Raw genomic sequence first — 24,694 nt, 5'->3', positions numbered from 1 at the left:
TTTTCCCTACAAGTAGAGCTTTCTTTTGGTGGCATTTGATCGCCTGTGCGGTTTTTATTTTTTGCGCTATAAACAAAAAAGTGCGACAATTTTGAAAAAAATACAATATTTTTTACTTCTTGCTATAATAAATATCCCAATTTAAAAAAAAAAACATTTTTTTTCTCAGTTTAGGCCGATACGTATTGTTCTACATATTTTTGTTAAAAAAAAAAAATCACAATAAGCCACTGGTTTGCGCAAAAGTTATAGCGCTTACAAAATAGGGGACAGAATTATTATTTTTTATTATTTATTTTTTTACTAGAAATGGCGGCGATCTGCGATTTTTATTGGGACTGCGACGTTATGGCGGACACATCGGACACATTTTTGGCGCCATTCACATTTATACTGCGATCAGTGCTATAAATATGCACTAATTACAGTATAAATGTGACTGGCATTGAAGGGGTTAACACTAGGGGGTGAGGAAGGGGTTAAATGTGTTTCCTATCAAGTGTTCTAACTGTTGGTGGAGGGGGGGTGACTGGGGGGGGGTGACCGATCTGTGTCTCTATGTACAAGAGACACAGATCGGTCTCCTCTCCAGAGACAGCACCGCTGTCTCTGTGTAAAACGGCAATGAGAGATGATCTCATATGTTTACATATGAGATCATCTCTCATTGGCCGCACAGATCGCATCGCAAACGGCCACGTTCGCGGCGATCTGTAATTGGCTGTGTCCGAGGGTCACGGCCAACACAGATTTTCCCCGCTGCGCGCTCTGGAGCGCGCGCGGGGACCGCCCAAAGGGGCGGACGTCAATTGACATCCTGTTGGCTTTTGGGATCCGCGCTGTAGCCGTCAATTGACGGCAGGCGGATCCCAAGTGGTTAAGCCAGTCAGGCTATGTGCTGTGGTTTTGCTTTTTTGATTTTTTGTGTGGAACTTTGTTTTTTGCTTGATGTTACAGTATGTTCTGATTTGGAGTAATAAATCTTTTAAACGAACTGCACCATGAATCCTTTCTCTTTCTGCCCCTATTAAAAATACCGGTATGGTGAGCAAGTTTGGATATCCATTTGATGTATAAAATCCATTGAAAAAGGAGTTTTGCATAGCTCGGACGGGATATCTGCACCTTCATTGGAAACTTCAGATGCTGATCCCTATCTGGATGATGGTGTTCTGACATGCCTATTTGATCTCTATTACCTGAGATCAAACAGATTTGGTAAGCGGCAATGATTGCCTTATTTTCTTTGATGAACAGAAAATCTTACCTGCAGACAAGTTGTCATTCTGTTGTAATTGTGGATACCGGGAATTGTGAAGCTACTCCGATCATTTTTTGGATCCCTAATGGCTTGTTTAGGACATTGTATCTATTTTTCTAGATATTCTCTCATTTAAGGTTTTTCACTAATTAACACATTTTCACCTAATTTATGTGGTAGCGCACTATTTTTGTTTTAAACTAGTATGTTTCACTGAATATTCACAGTACATAAATTTGGGTCTTTACATTTGTTTGTTGATTTCCTGTAAAAACATGGATATTGAAAGCCTGTTTACGCATTAGTCAGGTAGCTCTGCCCTTTTGATTCTATAACATGCGTGTCAAAGTACAATTTGCTTTCCGTGAGAAACAAACTATTTGAGATGGTGTAAAGATGTAATAAAAGTTTGACGAATCTCCCATTGTGAGCAAGAGCAAATCTTTTTTGCTGCCAGGGCCTAAAACATATTGCTTTTCATGACAGCATGACTGCTATGAGGTTCAGCCGCATCAAAGTTTAATTACCATTTTCTCTTGCAGTCTGCAGCTGATATGCATCTCTGTCTCCCATCCCTGAACTGCCGCTGCATAAAATATATTGATGTTTTATGAAAAAATAGTAATGATACCAATGAAAAACAATAAAAAAAACACAACATAAAATATTAAGTTCATGGCGTTCTATGAGATCTTGTAGGATCATTATACTCTAACACCATTTACAAAAGAGATGCAATGCGAGCTTTACAAAAGGGATCTCTACTTCAGTGTCATAGTCACTTCCATGAAAGCTAAAGCATTTTTATGTTAACAGAATACAAAGAAGTATTTTAACTTGAGCTGAGTATTGTCCTAGTAGGCCAGTCAGACTGATATTCAGACTGACATTTAAAAAATGACTTATGTATTTCTAAGATTCATGTAAGAGAATTTATCGCCAAACCCAGGGAGCTCTGACAGGTGCAAATGATGGCTGTCAATAAAAGGTCATAATGAACATTGTAATTACTGTGCATAATAGGACTTCACTGTAGATAACAGCTCTTTGCTTCGTCTTAAATTTTAAATACTATAGATTGTGGAAGTATTGAAATTCCTATCTGGTCTGGTCTGGATTTACCCTCTCTATTTGTCTAAGTGATCACCATTGTCACTGGAACAGAAAGTGAAAAAAAAAAAAAAACACATTTCAGTGTTCACCACAACATTAAATAGGGGGGAATCTTCCATTGGGGATGCCTATTCCATTGGTAACTGTCTAAGAAGGGATTTGTATCTTCAGACAGGAAGTTAAAGTACCGTATTTATCGGCGTATAACGCGCACTTTTTTCCCCTTAAAATCAGGGGAAAATCGTGGGTACGCGTTATATGCCAATCCCCGCTTTCTAAGCACCGCCGCCGACATATACCCAGTTCAGTACACTCAGGTACACTCGGCTGGGCTCGGCCACGCTCGGCTCCGCTCACGGTCACGCCCTGTGCCGCCTCCTAGCCTTTATGCGAGAGGTGCCGAGCGTGGCCAAGCCTAGCCGAGTGTACCCGAGTGTACTGCGCTCGGTATATGTCGGCGGCGGTGTTCAAAAACAGCGCGGGAGAAGCAGGGAGAAGCGGGGAGGGCACCACGAATGCCGCAGACGGAAGCCGGACCGGACAAGGCCGCCGATGGACGATCAGATCTACAGCGATTGCACTTTCAAGTGTACTTGCAGTGCAGTTGTAGTGCAAAGTGGATTTGCCTTTCGTAAATAAGCCTCATTGGGCCAGATTCAGAAAGAGATATGACGGCATATCTCCTGATACGCCGTCGTATCACTGAGTTCCGACGGTCGTATCTATACACCTGTTTCATAGAATCAGTTTACGCATAGATATCCCTAAGATCCGACAGGTGTAAGTGACTTATACCGTCGGATCTTAGGCTGCAATCTCACGCTGGCCGCTAGGTGGCGCTTCTGTTTGTTTACGCGAGGAATATGCAAATGAGGAGTTACGCTGATTCAGAAACGAACGACCGCCCGGCGCTTTTTTTTTTACGTCGTTTGCGTTCGGCTTTTTCCGGTGTATAGTTACTCCTGCTGTATGAGGGGTAGCTAATGTTATGTAATGTTACGTTTTGAAATTTTACGTCGTTTGCGTAAGTCGTTCGCGAATACGGCTGGACGTAATTTACGTTCACGTCGAAAGCAATGACGTCCTTGCGACGTCATTTAGAGCAATGCACACTGGGAGATTTTACGGACGGCGCATGCGCCGTTTAAGTAAAACGTAAAAACGTGGGGTCAAGGGAAATTTTAATAAAAACACGCCCCCTACATCCCCATTTGAATTACGCAGCCTTACTCCACAACACATACGCTACGCCGCTCTAACTAAGGGCGCAAGTTCTTTCTGAATAAAGAACTCGCGCCCAAAGTTAGAGCGGCGTAACGTATCTCAGATACGTTGCGCCGGGCCGACAGATACGCCTATGTATCTGAATCCAGCCCATTGTGTTTTTTGCTAAATTGTCGCAATTTTTTTGTTTATGGCTCAAAAAAAAAACACAGAGATGATCAAATACCACCAAAAAGAAAGCTTGATTTTTGGGGGGGAAAAGGGCGTCAATTCTGTTTGGCTACAGTTTTGAACGACCGCGCAATTGTCAGTTAAAGCAACGAAGGTGCTGAATCGAAAAAAAATGCTCTGATCGTTGAGCAGTCAATTCCTCCGGCACTGAAGTGGTTAATAACAGACCCGCTCAGCTGACAGGTTGTACCAGTGAAGAGAGAAGCAATGAGGATGGCTCCAGCCATGCAGCTAGGGCTGGAGCATGTAGAGGTGCGGTAGGAAGAAAGCCAGGATGTTCAAGTTAACCCCTCAGCGCCTGGTGAGTTGAATTAGTGGGCTCTCTCTCTCTCTGGTTTAGTTAAAAAAATCTCCTTTAGCACAGGCTTCTGCAAATGCTATTAATCCTGTTTTTGCAAATGTTCATGAACATGTTAGCCCTTCTTTTACTTCTCCTGAAGTATTATCTGCTCATCCTTCTGTTGTCATTCCCACAGAGGTTAGGTGGCAGATTCACAGAGATCTGCACCGGCGCAGCGTATGGGCTACTTTTTGTTGATTCGAATCCAGAAAGAATTTGCGCCGTAAGTTACGGCGGCGTAGTGTATCTCTGGCGGCGGAATTCAAATTGTCGATTAGGGGGCGCTTTTCATGAAACACGTCCCCGCGCCTAATGAACTGCGCATGCGCCGTCCCTAAATTTCCCGCCGTGCATTGCGCTAAATGACGTCGCAACAACGTAATTTTTTTTAACTTAGACGTTTATTACGTCCATCCCGATTCACGGACGACTTATGCAAAAAAAAAAAAAAATTCAAATTTCGACGCGGGAACGACGGCCATACTTAACATGGCAAGTCTAACTATACGCCGCAAAACAGCAGCTTTAACTATACGCAGGAAAAAGCCGACTAGAGACGACGTAAGAGAATGCGACGGCCGCGCGTATGTTCGTGGATCGTCGGAAATAGCTAATTTGCATACCCAACGCGGAAAACGACGTGAACGCCACCCAGCGGACGCCGAAGTATTGCATCTTAGATTCAAAGGCGTGCGAGGATGTACACCTGTCGGATCTAACCCAGATGCCGTCATATCTTGGTTTGAGGATTCAAACCAAAGATACGACACGGGTAATTTGAAAGTACGCCGGCGTATCAGTAGATACACCGGCGTACTCGCTCTGTGGATCTGCCCCTAGGAGTTTAGACAGTGTGAGTACTGAAATGCCCATATATACACCTAGCATATATGGCAGGTTTGTAGGATTTCCACCTGTTCAGGATTCTCCCGGACAGTTCGGGTTTTGAATCATGTGTCCAGGTTTCAGACCACCTGAATCTCGAACACATTATTCAGACTGGACTATGGCTTCCCATTTGGGTTGCTGGCTGCAGTTGTCTAAGTTGAGAGTGTCTTTTGCACTCTCTTTCACACTGCCCAAAGCCAGCACTAACAGCCCCCCCCCCCCCAAACACACAGATAGGAGAGGATAGAGGGCTCGATCTGCCCCTCTTCCTGCCGCACCTACCCCTCTGTGTCTGCCCACACTCCAATCCAATAAGAAAAGGGGATTGGGGAGGGACATTTGAAGCCAAGCAGATGCAGATACATCTGGATAGGTGGTGACAAGGAGTGAGTGAGCTCACCGTTCATCCCTGTCTTTAAATGAATTCTCCCCCTTCTCTCTCCTGCCTCTGAGTAAGTACACTAAGGTAAATCAGAGCACCCCTTACATCAGAGTTTCCCTTTACACCAGAGGCCACAGTGTTCCCCCTTTTATTGGAGTCCTCTACGTGCATCACAGTTCTCAGGGTTCCCAGAGCATCTCTTATGTTAGAGTTCCCAGAGTTCTCCCTTACATCAGAGTCTGCAGAGTCCCCCTTACAGTGTAAAGGAACTCTGCAAGTTTAGATGTAAGAGCAAACTCTGCGGAATCAGATGTAAGAGCAAACTCTGCGGATTCGATTGTAAAAGGGGAACTCTGCGGATTCAGATGTAAAACTGGAACTCGTGGATTCAGGTTTAAAAGGGGAACTCTGTGGACTCTGATGTAAGAGGGGACCCTTGTGATTAACTGCATATGATTATAAATGTTATTTAATCACAAAATATATGTACTGTATAATATTTACTGTAAAAAAAATATTTGCTGTGCGCCGATAAAGTGTTCGGGTTCGACTTGAAGAAAAGGTGGCAACCCTACAGGTTTGGGGTACCTGAGGCTTGCTTGAAGGCCCTGCGAAGTCTCTCCCTTGGGATACCATTTACCCTGATCAGTTAAAGATAAAATATGGAAAGAGGATTTTGTGGATGTGTTGTCCCTACTGCCATCGCATAAGGAGTTTGTGGGCAAAGCGGATAAAAAATGGGAAGGGAAAATGGATGATTATAGGCGCAGGCCTGCACCCAGGTCATTTCATTATTGGCTGCAAGCATATTGGGCCAGATCCACAAAAAACGGGCGTATATTTAGGCGGGCGTAGCGCATCTCATATGCGCTACGCCGCCGTAAATCAGAGTGGCTCGTAGGGTATCCAGAAAGAACTTGCTCCCATATGTGGGCCGGCGTTACGTAAATCTGCCGGTGTAAGCCTACCTAATTCAAAGTAGGCTTGGAGTGGGCGTGTTGTATGTTAATCTAGTATGTCCCCACGTAACTGACGCTTTTTACGAACGGCGCATGCGCCGTTCGTGGACGTATCCCAGTGCGCATGAGCGAAATCACGTCGCAAATAGTCAATGCTTTCGACGTGAACGTAACTTACGCAAAGCCCTATTCGCGAACAATTTACGCAAACGACGTAAACAACGGACATACGTTTGAGAATCGGCGTATTTAGCCAATTTGCATACTCTATGCGGAAATCAACGGAAGCGCCACCTAGCGGCCAGCGTAAATATGCACCTAAGATCCGACGCCGTACTAAGACGTACGTCGGTAGGATCTAGCCCACATTCAGGCGTATCTTGTTTTGTGGATACAAAACAAAGATACAATGGTGCATCGTAGAACTTACGCGGCGTATCAATATATACGCCGACGTAACTCTTTGTGGATCTGGCCCATTGTGTCTTCTCTAGTGTTTTGGCTGAGAGACGCCCAGAGCTGTGTGCAAGTATAAGCATGAGTGTGCTTACTGTTCTAGGGTGCACCCGGTGCTAAAATGCTTAAAGAAAAACGCTGGGGCAGGGACCAGTCAAGCACAATGGGATATTTTTCCTAAAAGCCTGTACATCTGCAAGGCTGGAAAAAATGCAGCCTTGGATGAAAGGGTATTCAGACAGGGAGAAGACTCGCTTTCTCACTGAGGGTTTTGCTAATGGTTTTCCATTGCCTTCTTTTTCAGGGGAAGGATGCACAATTGGTAATAATTTAAAATCCGTGCAGTTGCTTCCACAAAAATTGTACGTCAAAAGATGTACAAAGAAATAGCAGAGGGGCAGGTGGAAGGTCTATTTCAGTCACCGCTCTTTAATCATTTTTACATATCACCTTTGGGAGTGGTTCCAAAGAGGGAGCCAAATTATTTTTGTATAATTCATCATTTGTCGTTTCCCAAGGGTGATTCCTTGAATGATGTGCTGGATGATACTTTGTGCTTAGTTTTATATTCGACTTTTGAAGATGCGGTTGGCAAAATTTGTTTGCTTGGCCCTGCTGGCCATGGCCGATATTAAATCGGCTCTTCGGCTACTACCAATCTCTCCCTTGGCTTTTAACTGGTTTTATTTTGAAGGGTGTTTTTTTTAAATAAAAGCCTCCCAATGGGTTGCTCGGTGTAATGCGCATATTTTGAGACGTTCTCTACATTTTTGCAATGGGTGCTTTGTAGCCAATCAGGTATGGATAGTGTAGCCCATTACCTGGATAATTTTTTATTCATCGGGCCAAGTGAATCAGCAGCTTGTGGCCAATTGCTACAAACTTTTTGTGACATCTCCAGCAATTTTGGAGTACTTTTGGTGGAGGAGAAAACAGTATTGCCTGTCACTACTTTGGAATTTTTAGGTATATTGATTGACACACAACATATGGAGTTTCGATTGCCTCCTGCAAAATTCCTGAAACTCTAGTCTCTGATTGCCAACTTTCTTGGGCGGCGTAAAGGTCACTCTGAAGGAAATGCAATCCCTCCTGGGGGTCCTGAATTTTGCATGCAGGATTATGGCGGTAGGGCGTCTCTTTACCCGTAGGTTGTATCTTTAAATTTCGGGGGCTGAACTCACCTTTTGCACATATACGGCTTGAAAGAGAATTTGTCTGTATGGGCAACATTTCTTGATTCATATAATGGTCATTCCTTTTTTCAGTTGGAATTTGTAGTGGCATCTGAATTTCGTTCATTTACGGACACTGCAGGTTCTAAAGGATTCGCTGCCATTTGGGGTACCCACTGGTGCTGCGCAGCATGGCCAGAGGCTTGGTGTAGTAAGCAGGCTACTAATAATGTGGTGTTACTTGAATTATTCCCAGTTCTGGTGGTGCATGAATTATGGGGAGGTCAGTTTGCAAAACGACAAATCTAAGTTGAAACGGATAATAAAGGGGTTCTTTTCGCCATAAACTGCCTTTCATCCCGCTCTTTGTGATTTCAATATTGAGGCAAGTGGTTTTTCTATGTTTAAAGTATAATATGGCTAAAGTCTAAATATACCTCAGGTGTTTTGAACGTTTTAGCTGATGTGCTATCTCATTTTCAGATGTCCAGATTCCGTTCTTTGCTTCCGGAGGCAGACGAAGAGGGCCTTGCGTGTCCGGAACACTTATGGGATATAATATAGATTGGGCTATGGCAGCTATATAGAGTTCAGTGGCTCCATAAACATGGGCTTGTTATTCGGTTGCATGGCGCAGGTGGATGGATTTCGCAGTGGCTTTCGGTGTGGAGGTGAATAGCCCTTATGAGCAGGCTATTCTGGCGTTTATGCTGTCGCTCACGGAGCAACAGTTTTCGTATAGTTATGTGTCCCAGACATTGGCTGGGATATCATTTTTTTCCACTTGCGGGGGTACCCAGCTTGTGTTTCATACTTCTCTGTGCGGCAGGCATTTAAAGGGTACAGGAGATTGCATTGTACTCCTGATTTTAGAAGGCCTGTTTCGGTCAGTATGTTTCTCAAGTTATGAAGCTCTACTCTTTACGACAGCGTTTGTGGTTGCCTTTTTCAGCGCTTTTAGGATATCTGAATTGTTCCCTGACTCTATGACCAGTAGTTCTGGCGTTCTTTGGGAGCATGTTTTGGTGGAGCAGCTGGTGGTGCGTTTCTTTCTCTGAAGGTCCAAAACGGATAGCCTAAGATGAGGGGAGTGCATCCTGTTGCAGGCTCAGGGCGATAGTTCCCTATGCCCTGTGGCTTTGGTAAATCAGACCTCAAGTAGGAGGGAAATTTTTCATTCAAACAAATACTTTACCACTCACTCAGTACCAGTTCAACTTTGTGCTACGCAAATATTTGAGACTCCTGGAATTAAGTAAGTACCAGTTCTCCTCTCACTCTTTTAGAATAGGCGTGGCGTCTGAGGCTGCCAGAATGGGTTTAGCGGTGCCCGCCATAAGAAACTAGGGAGGTGGAGGTCAGATTGTTTTAAAGTATATGTAAGACCTAACATTTTTCTTTGATTTTTTTCAGGTTTGAGTCAATGTGTATGGATATTGGGTCACTCATACATATACTGGGTGCTTAAGAAAGTGGCTCAGTGCAACTATTCGGTGAACCTGGAATGCTTTACATTATATTGGAGAGGAATTAGAGGTCTTCAGTGGTTTCAACTGTACTTCCACCTTTCTAGAATGTACCAGGTGTGCCCTCCACCATCTATTTTGGTTATTCATTTGGGGGGCAATGATCTGGGTAAGGTCAGGACATTAGAGTTGCTTTTTAGGATTAAACAGGATTTGTACAGGTTTAAGCTAACATTACCGGATACAGTGATTGTATGTTCTGAAATAATGTCCTGTCTCGCTTGGTTCTCCTCCTCACAGGAAAAAATGAGGAAGAGGATCAATAGAGCGATGGCTAAATATATGTCTTTGATTGGGGGGTTGTCATATAGACATATTGACCTGGAAGGGGACATCCTGGGTTTCTATAGGCAGGATGGGGTACATTTGTCCGATTTGGGTTTGGATATATTTAATCTGGGCCTACAATGTGGGATTGAGATGGCCGCGGCTTTGGGGGTGGGCCGTGCTTGAGGTCTCAAGCTCGCCTGTTGGGAACGTTTATATTCTTATATAAATTGTAATAATTTGTTTGAGTTCTAATAACTGTGTGATTGTATGATGTTATGTTGATATATGAATAGGTAGTGTCCTTCGCGCTACTGAGAGTAATAAATGTCACCAAAATAGAACAAAAAGTGAAATTGAAGCAAAAACTGCTGGTGATTACAATGCACACAAAAAGAAATTAATGAATTATCGCGCAAAATCTTTAAACACACTAAAAATATCAGAAGTGAAAAAATCATTTCAATATAATATAATAATAATGACGTGCCGGTGCACAAACAAAGTCCATATACGGTATGGCAGATAAATTGCAATAGAGAAAAATGATTTACAGTAAAAGTGGGTATAATATTGAATGTCCACAGATCTCAAAATGGGATAGATAACTGGATCTTCAGAGTAATTTGTCTCACAGAACTGCCTTTTTGCACAATACAGTGGATTAACCCCCTTGGTTCACAGTGAGTATAACAAGCATGCTTTTATATATATATATATATATATATATATATATATATATATATTATATATATATACACACATATACACATATAGGCCCAGATTCACGTAGATCGGCGCATCTTTATGCCGGCGTAGCGCATCTCATATGCGTTACGCCGATGTAAGTTAGAGAGGTAAGGTCCATATTCTCATATCAAATGGGCCCAATTTTGCGCCGGCGTAACGTAAATTCGTTGGCGTAAGCCGGCGTAATTCAAAGTAGGAAGGAAGTGGGCGTGATCCATTTAAATGAAGCGTGACCCCACGCAAATTAAGGGCCTAACGAACGGCGCATGCGCCATGATCGTATGTCCCACGCCCCTCTGCGCGTGCTCACAACTACGCCCGGCGTAAACCCTGAGATACGCCGGCCCAGCGATTACGCCCAGGGCATAAATACGCTGAGACATGCGCCCGTCGAGTGCAAAAGTACACCCGTCCGTTTGTTAGTGGTGTAAGTGCTTTTGCTGTCTTTCTTTGTGCCATGCCTGCTCCTCGCAGTGATAGGAGGAAGAAAAACTTGTCCCCAGAGGGCGATTATTATATCGGCCATGGAGAGGTATGATGCTCATCTCCATGGGGCACAAAGTAAAGGCACGAGCAAGGCGAAGAGGGATGAGATCCTGATGAGGATCACCACCCAGGTCAATGCCCTAGGGAATGAGGTAAGGAGGCCCCAGGACATTGTTAAGAAGATGAATGACCTGCGTAGGAAGGTCAAGGAGAAGTTGGGCAAGATGAGGAGGCATGCCAGCGCCACTGGAGGTGGACCAGCCTCTACTCTTAGGCTGACTTCTGAGAAGCAGGTGGTTGCCCGGTGCCTTAAGAGGGAGGAAGTGGAGGGCTATGACTCAGTTGAGCCGGCCTTGAGGACAGGTAAGTGTGTTTTTTCTCCTATCTGGTGTGTAGCATGTAAGGGGGTGGAAGGGAACATGTGACAAGTGTGTGGGTCCTCCAACATGTGAATGTTTTGTGTCATCCACAGATGTCCAGGAGGGAGCTGGGCCATCATCTGCCTCTGCCTGTCCCACACCATCATCCCCTGAGCATCATAAACCTTACTCCCTGGGAAGCCAAGAGAGATTGTGGAGGGGAGTGCCCAGACCTCCAATGAAGAGGTGGTTGAGGATGATGTTGTTCCTATGGGTGAGGAGGTGTGCCTCTATTTGGAGGAATCCTCCCTATCAGCTGAGCCGTCGCGCACATCCAGCCCCATCTCTTCCAGCCCCTCAGGATCCATCCCCATCACACCCACTCCCTCAAGTGCCTCCCACTATGCCAGGCCTTAAGCCTCTCCTGGCCCCAGGAAGGCTACCAGGAAGACCAGGGGGGTTCTGAGTTCCTTCCAGAACATTTAACAAGGGCAAAGGACTCCCAGACCCGCCATATGGGTGAGATGGCCGTGGAGATGCGGCGTGTGGCAGACAGCCTGGCCTCCATGGGCAACATAAATGATGCTCTTCACGATCTCACTGGCAACAGTGCAGTGGTGATCACATGCCTGGGGTAGCTGCAGGCCACAACGGCTACCCTTGTGGCATAGGTGAGGTCCCTGACAGAGGCCGTACAGGGCAACACAGCTGCCATTGAGGTGGAGGGGAGGCAGTCGCGGCTGGTGCAGGCAGAGACAAATTCCATCCTCACCCGCATTGCCGTGGCTTTAGAGGGCAGGCCTCCAGCCAGGGAGAGACCAGGGGATGCTCCTCCACCTGATGACCCCCACCCCCCACCTGAGCCTTCTACCAGGCAATTACGGAGCCATGGCCGTGGCAGCAGGCTTGGCCCACGACAGGGCAACTGATTTTTTTATTTGCCTTATCTTTGCTCTGGAGAAGAGCGTTTTTGTTTTTTTTCCCCGGGTCATGAGGTTTTTTTTTTTTTCCTCAGGTCATGAGGTTTTTTTTTTGCTCAATTAATGCACACGGTGAGGCGTGCAGATTATAGTGTAACTGGTGTGTGAATGGGGGGGTGACACTCCTGCCAGCAAAGGAGTGTCACCCTCGGTCTTTGGGGAGAAGTTATCCCCACAACCGCGTGAATGGGGTATGAATGGACAGCGACATAATTGGGGCCTTGGCGTGGCGTTGCTGCTCCCAAGTCCTGCATGGTGGACTTGGGCTAATCCAATGTGATGTGTATGTGGTGTGTGTGAGCTAGGGACCACAGTGGTGTGCATGCGTGCATTCTCCTTGTGCCATGATGAATGTGTGTGTTTAACATGCAAAGATGCATTCCAAGACGGGGTAGCCTCGGGCAGGGGGGAAATGTTTGGTTCGGGGGTCAGGTCATCACGCATGTCAATCTCCAGGCCCTTTCTCTTGGCAAAGTTGTGCAGCATGCAACATGCACCGATGATCTGGCACACGAAGTTTGGGGAATAAAACAGGGTCCCCCCGGACTTATCCAGGCATCGGAAACGGGACTTCAGGATGCCAAATGTGCGTTCCACCACTGCACGGGTACGTATGTGTGCTTCATTGTAGTTTCTCTCTCCTCTGGTTTGGGGATCCCGGAATGGAGTCATGAGATGGGGCCCTAGAGCATATGCAGAGTCACCTGGAAGGGAAAAGACAGGAGGATGCTAGTCGTGCATGTGCCCCTCGTGATGTCTGCATCATGGGGTCGGACAGTCATGCCTGACTCCCATGTCACTCACCAACCAGCCAGCTGTCCCCATACACGTTTTGTTCGAATTCCGTTGGGATGGTGCTTTGACGGTATATGTAGCTGTCGTGGCTGGCCCTTGGGTGTTTGGCACGGACGTGCCATATGAGTCCTTGGCCATCGACTATCACCTGTACGTTGATGGAATGCCAGTGCTTCTGATTGCGGTATATGTGCTCTGTGTCACGGGGGAGCCGTAGTGCCACATGTGTGCAATCAATGGCCCCCACGCTGCGTGGGAATCCTGCAATACTGAAGAAATCCTGCATTGCCTTATGCCGCAGGTGCTCCCGAGTGGGTCTGATGATGTGGTTGGACATGCGTCTGAGGATTGCGGGGACAACCTGGTGCACACATCTGCTCATGCTGGTTTGTGACATCCCAGCCACTACTCCACTTGTACGCTGAAATGATCCACTGGCGAGGAAATGCAGTGTTGCCAGGACCCTGACCAGTGGCTGCACTACATGTGAGCGTTGTGTCTGGCTGGTGATGTCATCATGCAGGGTTGTGGCTAATTCCAGGATGGCATCAGTGTTGAATCTGAAGATGCGATACACCTCCGAATCCCCCATGCCAAAGAAGTTCATGCGAGTTCGGTATATCCTCTTCCGTGCCCTCCTCCTTCTACGCGCCTCTGCACACACTAGTAGTGCTATGACCATGCCTGCCCCTGGCATGTTGGCATACGGATGTGTTGTCCTGCAAGTGTGGTTGCTCAGCTCGTCCGTAACGGTGCTGCTGTAATTGCTCTCCAGCTGACTTGCGCACGTCTGGTGCAAAGTTACCCCTGCTTTATGAGGGGTAACTTTAGGCCGGACGTATGTCTTATGCGCACAGCGCGTAGCCTACGTTCGGGAATCGGAGTATCTCTCTCATTTGCATATTTGAAGAGGAAATCAATGTGAGCACAAGATGCGCCCAGCGTAGATATGCGCCCACGCTGCGCCGGCGTAGAAAAGTTACGTTGGTCGGATAAAGCCTATTTTCAGGCGTATCTGGTTCTGTGGGTACGGCGCATGGATACGCCGGCATATATATACACTTACGCCGCGCATCTCGAGATACGCCGGCGTAACTTCTTTGAGAATCTGGGCCATACTGTATGTATCTGGATATACAGACTGATTTTACTGGTGTGGGTTTAGTAACACTTTAAGTCCCACTGTATATTGTCAAAGCTACAGGGCTTAGGACAAATAAAACAGCTGTCATTTCTGTAATCATGGATTGAGAGCCAATCAGAATATGGGAATGCCTGCAACTCCAAAGTCATAGTTTGGGGAGAGGGGGCGGGTTAGGTGCAGATTACGAATACCAGGATTAAAATACAAAAAGTGTCAGCCGAAATGCTATATCCACTGATAAAACGTAAGCAGCAATATCCATATATTTATTATTTTCTTTCAAACTGAGCTTTGAAAGAGCAAGCTATTGTGAAAAATCAAATAGAAACTCCATACTGTATGTAAATGATCCTTATTATACAACGTGCAAAAAACCTAATAATTGACACAGGATTGTGCAGATTGGCAGAATGTCTTCCATTCACCAAACCCTCCACACTTGATTAGATCCATGAGGCGTCTTGTGAAACGTGTCATGACCTGTGGCATGTCTGCGGCTCTGCGCAATAATTCAAAATGCAAGACACACTCACGCTCTTTGTTTAAATATTCATAGTTTCAGGCATTGAGGTTTTCCCACACTCATTTATTCATTTAATATTTACAGTAGAATAAAAGCATTTTCAGGATGAATGTTGCTGCTTTGCCATTTCAGTATAATCTGCACCTTTCAGGTCTTTACAATGATAAGGGTCAGCCAACAATAAAGAACATTATTTGTGGGCTCACCTTGTGCTCCTCACCTTTACTAAAAGCATACATGTTCAGCCATTATTTATTTAAGCAGATCATGTCGAAAAGGCTGGAAAAGCAATTTACTTTAATCTAAAATGTGCGGTTTGTATACCACTGTTTTTTTTTTTTTTGCTTTTCTTTTATACCCAAAAGGTACTGCACATATGGCCTCAATCACAAATAAGTATAAAAGGACAGTTGAAATATTGTAACCAGTCAGATGATATTTTCCTTTTTAACTTGCACTGAAAAAATATCAGCCTAAACTTGATTGGTTGCAAATTACCAACTGCATGACTAGTCTTTATCTGTTATGTACAATTCAGTTGGATACACACATCATAGGTGAAACCATCCAGGTATAGGAATATTTGCATCTTTTCAGAAGGTAAATGGCTTGTCCGTATGGCAAAGAAAGAATACACATACAACTAATGTTCAAAATAATCTACGCGTCATTCTGGTCTTCTATGTATTAAACATTCAGGGTGACTTTGGCCATGCTTCCCCTCCAGCACACAATTAAATCTAATTCAAGCCTATCAAGCAACCTGCTGCCAATGCTATTACCACCATTAACATGGAAACATAAACCTCATTAATTCTTTGTTTTGTACAAAAATCTGAGCTAAGGGGACAATTACTTGAAAATAACACTGTTGGGCTAATGGCACTCAACTGAAAAGCTTCCAAATGATGTAATTCTATTGGCGGTGATCTCTGTGTGTTACATCACAGCAGTGCAAAACATTAACAATATTTGTATAAAATTGCCATAATTCTTATAGTTAGCTTTTAAAAAGATATACAGTGCCTTGCGAAAGTATTCAGCCCCCTTGAACTTTGCGACCTTTTGCCACATTTCAGGCTTCAAACAAAGATATAAAACTGTAATTTTTTTTTAAGAAACAACAACAAGTGGGACACAATCATGAAGTGGAACGAAATTTATTGGATAATTCAAACTTTTTTAACAAATAAAAAACTGAAGTTTGTAGTAGCGCCACCTTTTGCTGCGATTACAGCTGTAAGTCGCTTGGGGTATGTCTCTATCAGTTTTGCACATTGAGAGACTGAAATTTTTGCCCATTCCTCCTTTGCAAAACAGCTCGAGCTCAGTGAGGTTGGATGGAGAGCGTTTGTGAACAGCAGTTTTCAGTTCTTTCCACAGATTCTCGATTGGATTCAGGTCTGGACTTTGACGTACACACGACCAGTTTCCTCGGCAGAATCCATCAAGAAACTTGGTGGGAGATATTTTTTTGCAGAGGAAACCGGTCGTGTGTACATTTTTGTCGAGGAAACTGTAGAGAAACTCGACGAGCCCAAAAAAAAAACAAGTTCTCTATTTCCTCGACGGGAGTCTCAAATTGGCTCGTCGAATTTCTGGTCGGGCTGGTTTTCGACGAGAAACTCGAGCGTGTGTATGCTAAGAAACCCGCGCTTGCTCAGAATAAAGTATGAGACGGGAGTAAAAGTAGCATTTGTAATGGAGATAACACATTTTTCAAGCTGTAACAGACTGAAAAGTGCAAATCGTCTCTTACCAAACTTTTACTTAACACGCAAACACATGAGATTAGCAAAACCAGCCCCAAGAGTTTAGCCAGTGGAATCGAACTTCCCCTGCCGTTGTATGTCACCGCGTTTGAGAACAAGGAGATTTTGTCTTCACAGTGTGTACGCAAAGCAAGCTTGTAGAGTTCCTTGACAAGCCTAACAAAGAACTCGACGAGGAAAACAATGTGTTTCGCCCAACGAGTAACTCGGTCGTGTGTACGAGGCCTAACACCTGGATATGTTTATTTGTGAACCATTCCATTTTTAGATTTTGCTTTATGTTTTGGATCATTGTCTTGTTGGAAGACAAATCTCCGTCCCAGTCTCAGGTCTTTTGCAGACTCCATGTCAACCAACCGTTGAAGAACTGGCAGACCTGTCTTGCACGGACCTACGAGCACAGTGCGCATGCGAGCACATGCATACGGGCAACAACACCATAGATACATTGTTCTTTACTGCTCACGCGCGTGCGCCGTTGCACGCAATGCGGGTGGGACTCCTGGCGTCAGTGCCCTATTTAAAGCCTGCTACAGCAGTCACCAACTGCTGCATGATCTTCAGCCCTTGGTGTGATCCTGAATCCTTGTTCCTGTTCTCCTTGTATTCCTGTTGACGACCCGGCTTGCCTGACCAGACTTCTACGCGTATGACCCCTGGCTTGTCTCTCGGCTTATTCTTGTCCTGTTCCTGTCTGCTGGATCCAGTGTATGACCTTGGCTTGCCTTCTGACCTGTTCCAGTCACTTCCTGCTTCCTGTGTATGACTACCGGCTCGGCTCCTGACTCCGCCCCTGGGTTTCCTGCCAGTCCACCTCATCTACTACTTCTGTGGTACCCCTGCCTGACTGCGTATCCTGGTCTACAGCTGATCTCCAACATCTACTCAGCAAGTCGCAGCTGGCAACTCCTGCATCTCTGGGCATAGCTCCCCCTGTGTCACCTCCAGGGGGCGTTCTGCACTTAGTCGCAAGGGAAGCCCTCTCAGCACTTCGGCCTCTGGTAAGGTACTTGATACTCCATCAGGTTTTCTTCCAGAATGGTCCTGTATTTGGCTCCATCCATCTTCCCATCAATTTTAACCATCTTCCCTGTCCATGCTGAAGAAAAGAAGGCCCAAACCATGATGCTGCCACCACCATGTTTGACAGTGGGGATGGTGTGTTCAGGGAGATGAGCTGTGTTGCTTTTACGCCAAACATAACGTTTTGCATTGTTGCCAAAAAGTTAGATTTTGGTTTCATCTGACCAGAGCACCTTCTTCCACATGTTTGGTGTGTCTACCAGGTGGCTTGTGGCAAACTTTAAACAACACTTTTTATGGATATCTTTAAGAAATGGCTTTCTTCTTGCCACTCTTCCATAAAGGCCAGATTTGTGCAGTATACGACTGATTGTTGTCCTATGGACAGAGTCTCCCACCTCAGCTGTAGATCTCTGCAGTTCATCCAGAGTGATCATGGGCCTCTTGGCTGCATCTCTGATCAGTCTTCTCCTTGTATGAGCTGAAAGTTTAGAGGGACGGCCAGGTCTTCGTAGATTTGCAGTGGTCTGATACTCCATCCATTTCAATAATATCGCTTGCACAGTGCTCCTTGTGATGTTTAAAGCTTGGGAAATCTTTTTGTATCCAAACCTGGCTTTAAACTTCTCCACAACAGTATCTCGGACCTGCCTGGTGTGTTCCTTGTTCTTCATGATGCTCTCTGCGCTTTAAATGGACCTCTGAGACAATCACAGTGCAGGTGCATTTATACGGAGACTTGATTATCCACAGGTGGATTCTATTTATCATCATTAGTCATTTAGGTCAACATTGGATCATTCAGAGATCATCACTGAACTTCTGGAGAGAGTTTGCTGCACTGAAAGTAAAGGGGCTGAACAATTTTGCACGCCCAATTTTTCAGTTTTTTATTTGTTAAAAAAGTTTAAAATATCCAATACATTTCGTTCCACTTCATGATTGTGTCCCACTTGTTGTTGATTCTTCAAAAAAAATTACAGTTTTATATCTTTATGTTTAAAGCCTGAAATGTGGCAAAAGGTCGCAAAGTTCAAGGGGGCCGAATACTTTCGCAAGGCACTGTATGTACATATATCATATTAAAGTGGTTGTAAAGCCTTAGGCCTCGTACACACCACCGGATCTATCCGCTGGGATTTATCCGCGGATCAGTTCCAGCGGATAGATCCGGTGGTGTGTACGTCCGAGCGGACATTTATCGGCAGAAAAAATTCCAGCCGATGGATTTCCAGCGGATAAAAATTTCTTAGCATGCTAAGAAATCTATCCGCTGGAATCCTGTCCAGCGGATTGATCCGGTGGTCTGTACAGACTCACCGGATCAATCCGTCCACTCCTCTCCCTCGCATGCGTCGTAATGATTCGTGGAAGTCTTTATCTTCCAGCGTCGCGCACGTCGCCGCATCATCACCGCGGCGACGGCACGACACGTCACCGCGGATGTATTCCGCGCGGATTTTAATCTGATGGTTAGTACAACCATCAGATCAAAATCCGCCAGAGGATTTATCCGCTGGAACGGTCCTCTCGTGTGTACGGGGCCTTAAGGTTTTTCACCTTAAGGTGGAAAACCTTCTGTGCTGCAACTCCCCCCCCCCCTGTTTTTCTTACCTGTGCCCAATCTGATCCAGCGATGTGCACGAGCGCAGCGCCTCCAGCCGCTGTCTCTGTTTATTGGACAAATTGACTCCCACTGCTTTCAATCAAATCCAGTGACACAGGAGCCTGGGGGCAAACCTGAGTCCTGCTGTCTGTGTCAATAGAAACAGCAGCAGGACTCGGGAGCAAGCCCACAAGGGTGCCCCCATGGAAAGTGGCTTTCTGTGGGGGCACCCGATGAAAAGTAGCCTGCAGCGCCGGCAGGGGACCCCTGAATAAGCGGATAGGGGCTGCTCTGAGCAGGTAAGTATAGCATGTTGGTTATTTTAATAAAAAAAGAAGCTTTACAACCACTCTAATAATATTAAAATAAAGGTCACTTGTTTAAACTTTATTGATTCTTTAGTTGACAAAAAATGGCATCAACAAAAAAAAAGGATTATAAATAGAACTATTGGATCTGCAGGTAAAAATTCACAAAATACGCTCATGCTTGACCAGTCGCCAACTATATCAGTTCTATTGGCTGCGACTGGTGAAAGTGACATTGCAGTAGATTCAATTATCAACAGGAATATGACAAGAACATGGAGTAGCATTTGATTAAATTTGCAAGGCGATCACCCTCTTGAATGATGAGCTTAAAGTCAAACACCTTTAAAACCGCTTTAAATCCATATAAGGCTTACAGTATTATAGTACAGCTTGAGCTATAATTATTCTGAGAACAGGCCGTTAATTACTATTCCACAGAAGATGCAATCAAGCCCATGGTGTCAGTCAGTCACACAAGCCTACAAGTCAACATGATTAGATTGTTGTTAAATCTTGAACTGAAAGAGGTGTTTTACGTTCTGCAAAATGTAGCTGACATTTAACCATGAATGCTACAAAAGGTGCCCTAGCATGCCACCTATACGCTTTCTAAAATAAGGTTATTGAATCAAATAAAAAACATAGAATAAATCCTCGGTATGGAGAAATCAAATAGATACCATTTTCTACAGCCCTATCTGTTTTCGCAAGGTTACATGGTAACTATTCAAATCATTTTGAACAGCTGTCTTGCTCTGTCAAAAATCACCTTTGATTGATTACAATGATATACAAAAATGGAATGAATGCAGCTGTGCGCAGATCATTTAATTCAAATTCTGGAGCAATGCCCAATGGCTCAAAAGGTCCTTATAATTAAGCTTTCATTTACTCTTGTTATGAAGGGTTACCCTGCCTAAAACCAACATTGAACTTTTTGTAAGCTAAGCATACATGGGACAAGTTTTTTTTCATCATCCAGCGGCTGAAAAAAAAAAAACTTAACATAATCAAGGTGGATGGAGGAATCCTCTGGGCTGTGTTATTGTATCTGACAACAGGACTACTCCAATGTATATTAATGGGTAGCACAGTGGTTTAGCAGTTATTACTTCTGCCTTGCATCACTAGGGTCATCAGAATCCCATCCACGACAATACCTGAATGGAGTTTGCATGTTCTCCCTGTTTTTTTTCTGAATACTCTGGATTCCTCCTACACTCAAAAGACATGCTGGTAAGTAAATTGCCTCCTGTCAAAATTGTCCCTAGTATGTACATATATGAATGTGAGTTACATGGGTCAAATTTTGAAAGAATTTCGCACCATTAATGGGCTGCAGCAACAGCCGATTTTTGTGCCGCCATTGAATTTTAATAATCGGACATGTTGGAAATTTTTTGAAAAACAAATGATTTTCTAATCAATGACGGGAGAATTATTTAATAAATGCAATTGAAAAGGAAATGCGGATGTGCAAGAAAAGAAAATTCACGGAAATAAAAGAAGATTCCCAGACACAAAAAATATTTTCTGTAGGAACATGAGGTGAAATTGAAGGTTTGGTTGGTCGAATTTCGAAATCAATGGTGGCATCATTGGATCACAAAGTGTTCTGATTTTCAAAAGAAAGTTCTTTCAAAATTCAACCATGTATGGCCAACCTACGGGACCTTAGATTGTAAGCTCCTTGAGGGCAGGGACTGATGTGAACGAACAATATATTTGAAGAGTTGCATAAAATTGTTAGTGCTGTATAAATACAAGTGATAAATAAATAATGCGCTGATTGAACGAAAATGTTCCAATAAGCCTGTTTGTGAAAAGTCGATCGTTATATCGACTTCTCACAAACAGGAACAACATTAGATGCTTCTAGGTTGCATCACTCATTGAATTCTAATATCTTTTGTGGATTCCTGACTAGATTCCCAGGTAGCTTGCAGTGTTATTTAGGAGGATATCACTCTTCCTACTGGATTTTTACATAAAAATGCACTATGAGCAGTGGGACCCCTGTAAGTAAGCAGAAGGAGTGAGAATACATGTGTAGGTAGATTTTGCTGATGGAATCTATAAAAGATATAATAAAGCAGTGTGATTTATTTATTTTTCATATCTAATAAAATACAACAAGCAATATTTTACGAATGTCAGTTAAAGAAAAGTAGTCATTCTATCAGGGTCCCTCTGCATTGGTAAAAAAAAATCAGAAAAAACATCAGTTACATATTTTCACACCTTCTCACTCGAAGCAACCAGGCATGAGACAAAGTGCCCGTACTTACGCCATGATTCACGGTCTACCTGGGACGCTCTAAACTCTAAATCCTAGCAGCTACATGCTGTACTGTGCTTTGAAGCAAATTAACAGCACGATACCTACACGGATTCTACCCTGAGCAACCCAGCTCTGTATTATGAATTTTTATCTTTGATATCTGTAATAGATCATTTGTAAAGGTACATTCAGTTATTTCTCAGCTGTTAATATCCGATGACAGATAGACCTCCAGTGACATTTAATTGTCATATAAGATATTTACATCACAAGCAAAGTGATACTTCCTCTAGGACTCCCCTTTAGAAATCTACCTATGCATTTTGTGCTGACAAGTAAAACAAGCGCCAGGGTTGTCCCAGCAGGCACACTGACATCTTTCATTCAATTAGTTACAAAGACAAGGCAAAACAACACACACAATACAAGCTAACACCAAACTGTCATGTTCAGGAATAGAAGATGAGCTACTACCAGTCGCATGCTGAAATTCCTGGAGGACTCTCGGGGACACAAATCCTAGATGATGTTTTGGATGCGATTCTGCTGGACCACTGGACTGGATTTGACTGCTGCTGAGAAGGAGATGAAATGGAGATAGCAGTTCTTTGACTTGTGCACATTCAAGGCATCAAAGATCCCATAGACAGCCACACAAGACCCTCCTGGCACCCTCCTTATTCAGCACTGAGTACTGAGCTGCTGGAGAGAGTGCACTGATGTAAAGGAACCTGAATATTCACACTGCTCCTGCCAGTGGCTCTGCAGCTCTGAGCTCATGTTAACTCCATCACTGCCGTGTATCAACAATGCTTGGCTGCTGTTACACCAACACTACTGCGATACATTTTTATCTCTACAAAGAAAATAGCAATAGATTGCGCTCTTGGCTATTTTTTATATTGATAAAGAAACTGATACATTTATACAAAGAAGTGTCTTTTATTGGAAGTCAAGGATTAACCATTTCTTCCCCACAAACCTCTCCCTCCCCATGTACAGTAGCAACAGCAAAAAATGTGTACAGTAATTACAATGTTGGCAAGCAGATTGATTCTTAAAAAAACATCTCCATCTCTTGCCAACACCCCCACTTCTGCCCCCCCCCCACCAACTGCTTTAGGTCCTCATCTTCCTCTACTTTCTGTAACTGTAGCCAGGTCGTGATTGCTACAGAAGACCCCCATGTGATCACATGGAGCCATTCTCTGCATCATTCTCACAAGATGTGGATTGAATGGCGCTAGACGCTAGTGGTCTGACGAAGGAGCTGTCCATTCTTTTAAACGCATTACCGCCCACCACCTACACCTGATGTCACATCGGCTGCGTGCTTTCCAGCTTGGTTCCAGAACCCAGGCCACCTCACCTCCTCCCCAATCCACATTGCCAGGGACTCTGACAGCTGCTGGACGGCTGTCTCACTTCCCCAGACAGACAAGGATTACAGCGATTCGCATAAGGCCAACCTATATGCTTATGACCTCCTACTATCTTGTAAGTGTTTTTAATCCTATTGTGCCTCTAATAAAGATTTTAAAGTGGAGGTCCACCCTAAAAAAAAAAAAAAAACACACCAGAATCCTGCAAAAAAAATGAAAAAATAAAATAAAAATTAAAAGAAATTGAAAAAAAAATGTTTTACTTACCAGAAATGGCGGTTGCTATGTGGATCTTCCTAATCTGCTTCTTCCCATACCGTGGCAGGTCTTCCTCCTCGTCCTCCTTGCATTGTCTTCTGGGGAATGGCTGGGGCGCGCTGCCTTCTGGGAACTGTGTGTTTACCAGAAATCAGCCGCCGATTAACAATGCGCCGCGAGACTCGCACATGCACAGCAGGAAATGGGCAGTGAAGCCGCAAGGCTCCACTGCCTGTTTCCCTTAGTGAGGATGGTGGCGCCGGGAGCTGCCAGGATCGAGGGACCAGCCTCAGGAGGCCGACATCGCGTGCACCAAGGACAGGTAAGTGTCCTTATTAAAAGTCAGCAGCTACAGTGTTTGTAGCTGTTGAGTTTAAAAAAAATAAAAATCGCAGGTGAAACCCTGCTTTAACCACTGCACTTCTCTTTACTACGTGGATTGAATGGCGCTAGGCCCACCAGATATAAGTTGAATGAAGCTGGGGGCAAATTCGGTCGCCATTGTTAACAAACCTAAATATACTACCATTGCATCTGATTGCTATTTTACAATGCAGAAAATATGTAATGCAAGCTGAACAATATGTTAGTGTTATTATAAATATCACTGATTATATCTAAAGGAAAGGTTTACGGTTATCCTATTATCCAGGAATTCTGCAATAATGACTCCTTATAAATGTTTGAACTTTAACCAAGTTATAATAATACATTTTCTAAATAAAAATTACAAACTTTTTCCTGAGAGCATGGTAAAATAATGAGCAAGATGGAAAAAGCATGTAAAATAACAAATCTACTGACTAGTGAAGATTTCTTGATTGTCAAAAAACGTATATGTTTTCTGTAACTGAGGATTAAACCTGTTTTTTTTTTTTACTAATTCTTGTATACAGAACTGCTAATTTCTGCACATTTTGTCTGACCCGCCAGACTCAGATGGTTTGAACCACTCTGTCTTTGATTTGCTGTCTATGTTGACTGATTCCAAAATAGTTAATATGCAAATACAGTGATACCTATTATAAATAAGGTGCCAAATGTGATATTAAACAGCGCTCAAAAAAAAAGGTGAAAATGTAAATCAACAAATATAATATTGGCACACTCAGAAGAGATTTATGGGACATGTATTAGAATTCTGCATGTCCCATAACTACTTCTGGTTCGATGGCTCTTTCTTTTCCCAGCAGGTTGGCGTG

The 24,694-nt window shown here is 44.0% G+C and overlaps 1 protein-coding gene across 1 annotated transcript in view; it reads right to left on the bottom strand.

The window, feature by feature from the left end:
* The window catches only part of LOC120936705 (schwannomin-interacting protein 1), a 541,245-nt gene extending 518,700 nt beyond the window's left edge, over positions 1–22,545 (bottom strand). The window contains exon 1 of the mRNA XM_040349262.1: positions 22,327–22,545. Coding sequence (XP_040205196.1) covers positions 22,327–22,335 — 9 coding nt within the window. The 5' untranslated portion in view covers positions 22,336–22,545. The remainder of the gene's footprint in view (positions 1–22,326) is intronic.
* Between the last annotated feature and the right edge of the window lie 2,149 nt (positions 22,546–24,694).

Source organism: Rana temporaria, chromosome 4, assembly GCF_905171775.1.
Source record: "Rana temporaria chromosome 4, aRanTem1.1, whole genome shotgun sequence".
Taxonomy (NCBI): domain Eukaryota; kingdom Metazoa; phylum Chordata; class Amphibia; order Anura; family Ranidae; genus Rana; species Rana temporaria.
This window is presented reverse-complemented; position numbering and strand designations above follow the sequence as displayed.